Source organism: Argentina silus, assembly GCF_951799395.1.
Source record: "Argentina silus genome assembly, chromosome: X".
NCBI classification, from domain to species: Eukaryota; Metazoa; Chordata; class Actinopteri; order Argentiniformes; family Argentinidae; genus Argentina; species Argentina silus.
The window spans coordinates 53270586-53276160 of record NC_139653.1 but is presented as its reverse complement, the minus strand read 5'-3'; the positions used below and the strand labels follow the sequence as shown (position 1 = coordinate 53276160).

Below are 5575 nucleotides of genomic sequence, written 5' to 3'. Positions count from 1 at the left end.
TGACGTATGAACAGTCAACCTTATGGTCTTCATAACATCTATGTGTGTGTTTAGTGAACAGGTGTGTGTGTGAGTATGTGTGTGTGTGTGTGCGTGTGTGTGTGCATGTGTGTGTGTTTGTGTGAGAGTGTTTGTGCCTGTGTGCGTGCGCGCGCGCGCGTGTGTGTGTGTGCATGGGCGCGTGTGTGTGTGTATGGTGTGCATGGTCAAAACCAAGGTACTGCAGTGCTCCCAACTGCTGGCAGAGTTGTGATCATTGTCTTGCTGTCGTTTCCACAGGACGTGGTATAACTGTTTTCACTCTCAGAGGAGCTTCACTTTCACTGGTGAAACACAGGCAGGAAACGGGGGAGGAACCGGTGCCAGTGCTGACAGATGCTCAACCAGGGAAGGACAGTTGTCTCAGCATTTACCACGTTCTCCCTCTCTCCCTCTCTCTATCTGTTTTTCTCTCCCTGTTTCTCTCTCTCTTTCTCTCTCCCTCTCTCTCTCTCACTCCCCCTCTCCCTCCCTCTCTCTCTTTCTCTCCCTCTCTCTCTCTGTTTCTCTCTCTCTCTCTTTCTCTCTCTTTATTTATCTTAGTTTCTTTCCCTCTTTCTTTTTGTTTCTTTCTCCCTCTCTCTTTCTTTTCTCTCATTCTCTCTCCCCCCCCCCCCAGCCCATGAACATGTTAAGAGCTCCCTGTGTGTCAAGGTTGCCTGTGAAAGCATGTAATTGTACATGACCGTGGGTGAACAAGCACTCATTAAACTAATGTCAATGCCCATTACATTCCACAGCAGACAGAGCGGCCCAGGTACGGTATGCAAATCCAGGGGAGCAAACTTAGACAGGCATTGTCAACAGAGAAGGAGACGACTGACGTGGAGGTGGAGGTGTTACTTTAACTCACCAACTGCCAAAGAGTTCCGGAACACGCACCACCTAGAGTTCTGAGTGTTCTATGTGGTGTTTACCTAGCAACAACACTCTGATTCGCTACAAAATGAAGCATCGTCATTTATTTTTGGCGAATAAAGTCACCCTTGGCAGTCTATAATGTTGACAGTTTGGGCGACTTTATTCACCCTCGGCACTGAATGAGTTAAGATGAGTGATAGGCCAAGGGGAGAGGCCCACCATGTATTACTGAACTGTTCAACTTCTTCAGAAACAAAACAACTTACAACAACAACCTGACACCAAATGAGTGGTGGTTGTTTCAACCTATCTCAAAGAAACCAATATTAATTCGATGGGTGTTATGTGATTACCAGTAGTATTAATTGAAAACATATGATAAACAGCAAACTGTAAAATAAAGCATATCTGATTCTGTGTCTGAGTCAAACTATCAAGAGTAATGTGGCTGCTGCGTTTGGGCTGTTCCTCGTGGCCTGGGCTGAGCTGAGCTCGGCTGGCTGGGATCCTCCCGGCTCCAAGGGATAAGATCGACTGTGTTGGGACGCCACCCACACTCGGATCAGATGCAGAATTCCAGAAATGCCCGTTTCCACGCCAACATCCAGTGTTTGCCCCTTTTGTTTTTGGACCCTCCTATCTCTTCCTGTTGTGGTTTGTGCTCCAGTTCTGCTGCAGTTATCTCTGGCTAAAGATGATTTAAAGACATAATAACATAACTGGCAGTTTTCTTTTTCTTGATGTAAACTATGGCTAAGCTACATAAATTCACATCACCCTTTACAAATTACCTCTTTTAAGGCTTTGCTAAGCCTTCATAAATTATATAATATAAGGCCTATACTGTAGATGCTTCACAAATAATTTATTATCATCAAATGTCTTGCTATAGACTGGCTAAATAGTTATGCCACATTTTGGCTACGGGCCAGATAAGGATCTGACTTTTTATTAAGTTAGTGAGTACCTGCTTCCAGTAATACTGGGATACAAAATAAAGAGTTACCAAAATTAATTGTGCAGCTACTGTATATAAGCCTTACAAAGTGGTTAAGTGGGACCTAAATTCTCATCCATTTTATGAGGGGAGTAACACATTTCTCAGTGGAATGAATAACACACTTGAAGTGGTGAGCGAAAAACAAACTCGAGACTCCTCAAAACTACAAACACAGGCCTAATGCTGCAAGCGACTTTCAGCTCATATTCCCATCACTCGGTTCTGTTATGCTCGCGCTGAGCCGGTTGTTGTGGACGGGGCTACTGTACTAGCACAAATGTACAAGTTCAACAGGACAGAAAATAAATCAACTACACTAACCCCCTGGAATCTTACCAATGCGTTACACTGTCAGGGTACAGAACGGGCCGGTAGAGGCAAAGCACTGAAGCGTGTGTTTCTGATAGGGTTAACTGGTGAGACAATAGTCACGCATTTAAAAACACAATCCTCGACTACGAATTCTGTGGAATAGACTAAACATATGCCTGATCACAAACCACTGCTCATGTGCATATAATCATATTCTGAAAACGTAAGGATCCTATCTATGAAAGTAGTTAATTAAATAATAACAATAACAATAATAATAATAATAATAATAATAATAATAATAATAATAATAATAATAATAATAATAATAATAATAATAATAACAATAATAATAGTAGTAGTAGTAGTAGTAGTAGTAGTAGTAGTAGTAGTAGTAGTAGTAGTAATAATAATACTCCAATCTAATGACAGTGATTGACAGCAATAGGCTTAATGGTGTAAAATAATTTCAAGAAATTTGGTATTTTGCCACGGGATAAAGGTAGGCCTATATAGTTTGCGCATACGATGCAATGCGGATTTGGTTGAATTAGGCTCTGATAGCCCATTCAGAAATGTGGGTAGCACAGCAAAACTCAGGCGAAGTCTGACATCTAGTGGGCAAACCATTCGCACATGAGTCAACAACACCACCACCACCACCACACATAGCACCATTTACCAGCAATGCACTGCTATTCTGACGCATAGAGCTACAAAACATACTGAATGAGAAAGTCACCCAAATTGCGTAAATTGAGAGCAATATGAGGGTCAATAACGCATTATACAATGGTCAATCTCTCGACACCGGAATCTCCTCACTCCTCACTACGAGTTTATACAATGATAGACCAAGATGTTGACACATTATTCTCAATGTGATATTTGGCTAGCCCATGTCAGAAGTGTCATCGCACAACGTGAACCAATGCAAGGTGTCACGTGGGCATCAGATCGACGCAACAAGGATGACTCGGGCTGAACCGCGGTGCAGCCCATTTCCACTATAATCCTATAGATGGCGAAGTCACATCAGTTTGATATTCAACGACTCCTGATTTCTTTATGACACTGTTATAGGCCTACATTATTTAGGCATTTAATTTTATGCGAAACTACAGTGGCTTCGAATAAGACAACTTCACTTTTTGCACATTTTGGTGTGTTATAGAAATATAATTAAAAATATTGTTTAAAATGTTTTTCCATCAATCCACACACAATACCCCATAATGAAAAAGCGAAAACACGTTTTTAGAAATGTTTGCAAATGTATTAAAATTGAAATACAGAAATACCTAATTTACACAAGTATTTAGACCCTTTGCTCTTAACACTCTTAACATTTTCTCAAATGCAAAAATGTCTTCAACAAGTCACTCAACCAGTTGAATTGAGTCCGTCTTAATGAAAGGAAAATTGTTCATGTGATTTTGGAATGCATATTTTTTGTTTTTATAGTCTCTGGTTTGCATAGGAATCAATTACACACTGTGTGGATTAAGCTGTCGCTACCAACTCAGCAAATTTCATAATTTTCTATCGATCCTTACAAACTCCCCAGTCCTTGCCGGTGACAAACATACCCATAACTTGATGCAGCTACCACTATTCTTCACACGAGAGATGGTGCAGAAACTGCATTGCATGTGCTGGATTTGTATTAAACTTAATGCTTTGTAGTAAAACCAAATAAACACATTTCCACCCACTTTCTTTGCTGTATCATTTCCATTAAAGGATGCTTTTTGGCCACTTGGTTATAGATAGCAAAGGGTCTGAATACTTAAGTAAATTAGGTTTTTCTGTATTTGAATTTTAATCAATTTGCAGGAATTTCTAAAAACGTGTTTTCGCTATGTCATTATGGGGTATTGTGTGTGGATTGATGGCAAACCAAAATAAATGTAATCCATTTTAAACTGAGTCTATAACACAACAAAATGTGGGAAAAAGTGAAGGGGTCTAAATACTTTCCGAAGCCACTGTATGGGCCTACAAATAAACATTGTCTACACCTGTCTATGCTCATTTTGAAATCCTTTCAGTTCCAGTTTTCAACAACACAAAACTAAGGCACAGATAAATATAGGCATCCGATATGAGTGGTTTATTAGCATGGGGAGGACTGCCTCCCCCAATGATGATGCGAGCCTCCCCCATCCTCCTACTGCCAACGCGCTCCTGTGAGGGGAGGTTGGACTTCAGCTGTCCTCCTGGTCTGTCTGACTCGCTGCCGGCTCATCTCCACTGCCTGTCCTAATCTGGCTGTCTCTTCGTCCACATCTCTGCGCCAACAGTACCTGGTGATAGCCTGGTTCAAACGGGGCTCCGTGTGCAGTATGCAACGGTGAAGCGACAACGCCGGCGACACCGGTATCAGAGATGCGGAGGTAGGGACACCGTTTCCCCCCCATCGGATCGCCCCGTCACTGCGCTGCCCAGCCTGCTGCATCGCTAAGCGGCCTAAAAGCACAAGATGTCGACCAGGACACCATTACCCACAGTGAACGAACGTGATACAGAGAATGTAAGTATATACTGTAGGCTTACAGATAAGTATAGTCTTGTGATGGTTAGTGAATGTATTATTGTTCACCGTAAGGAGAAATGAATGATGGTGGATGATGATGAAAGCGCGGGGTAAGCTGCAGAATGATTGGGCCAATGAAAGACCTCTGTTAGCCTATAGCTTGCTAGATGAGTGGGCATAAAGGCAGGGTTTCGATACGACAGAAGTCTACTTCAAATATAGGCCCGGGTGACAATTGTCTTTATGCATTTAAGCCATTTTATTGTTCTGGGAGATTATTATTTTTTTATTTTTTATTTTTTATTTTTTTATAAACACTGTGGCCCCGGAAATACATTGAAAACCAAGTGTGATAAGCCGGTGTATTGCTGTAACAATGTATGAATCTGCGCATTTCTGTCACTTGGGTCAAATTACAGCCTATATGTTGCTGCATTACTCCACCGCTGTTACAGTGTAGTTGTCCTTTTTTCTATGCAATTGAAAACACCATTATTTAGCCTGTCATGAGGTTAGCATTTTATCAATATGGGACGCCCAATGATGTCCTACTTTTTAAAGGTAACGTTTTACAATCCATCCTTGAATGGGTCTTGGACATCCTTTCAGACAGCATGTCCTGCTGGTTTACTGAGTGCCCATTTGAAAATGTAATTTGTCATTTGAAAATCTGAGTGCCATGCTCTCGACTCACTGACTAACAGTGTGGGCTTCATACAGATGTGTAATTCACTGCAGACTCAAGTGGAATTTATTGAATGATTATAATGGATCCTGAATACACACACACGGGCGCGTCCACACACACACACACACACACACACACA

General features: G+C 41.6%; 1 protein-coding gene across 4 annotated transcripts in view; it reads left to right on the top strand.

Annotated features, from left to right (window-relative positions):
- Positions 1-4694: 4694 nt before the first annotated feature.
- mark1 (MAP/microtubule affinity-regulating kinase 1) overlaps positions 4695-5575 on the top strand; it is a gene marked incomplete at both ends in the record, with an annotated part of 42890 nt that continues 42009 nt past the window's right edge. For all 4 annotated transcript variants that reach the window (XM_083694490.1, XM_083694492.1, XM_083694491.1 and 1 more), the window contains one exon: positions 4695-4745. In XM_083694490.1, the coding sequence (XP_083550616.1) occupies positions 4695-4745 (51 nt within the window). The remainder of the gene's footprint in view (positions 4746-5575) is intronic.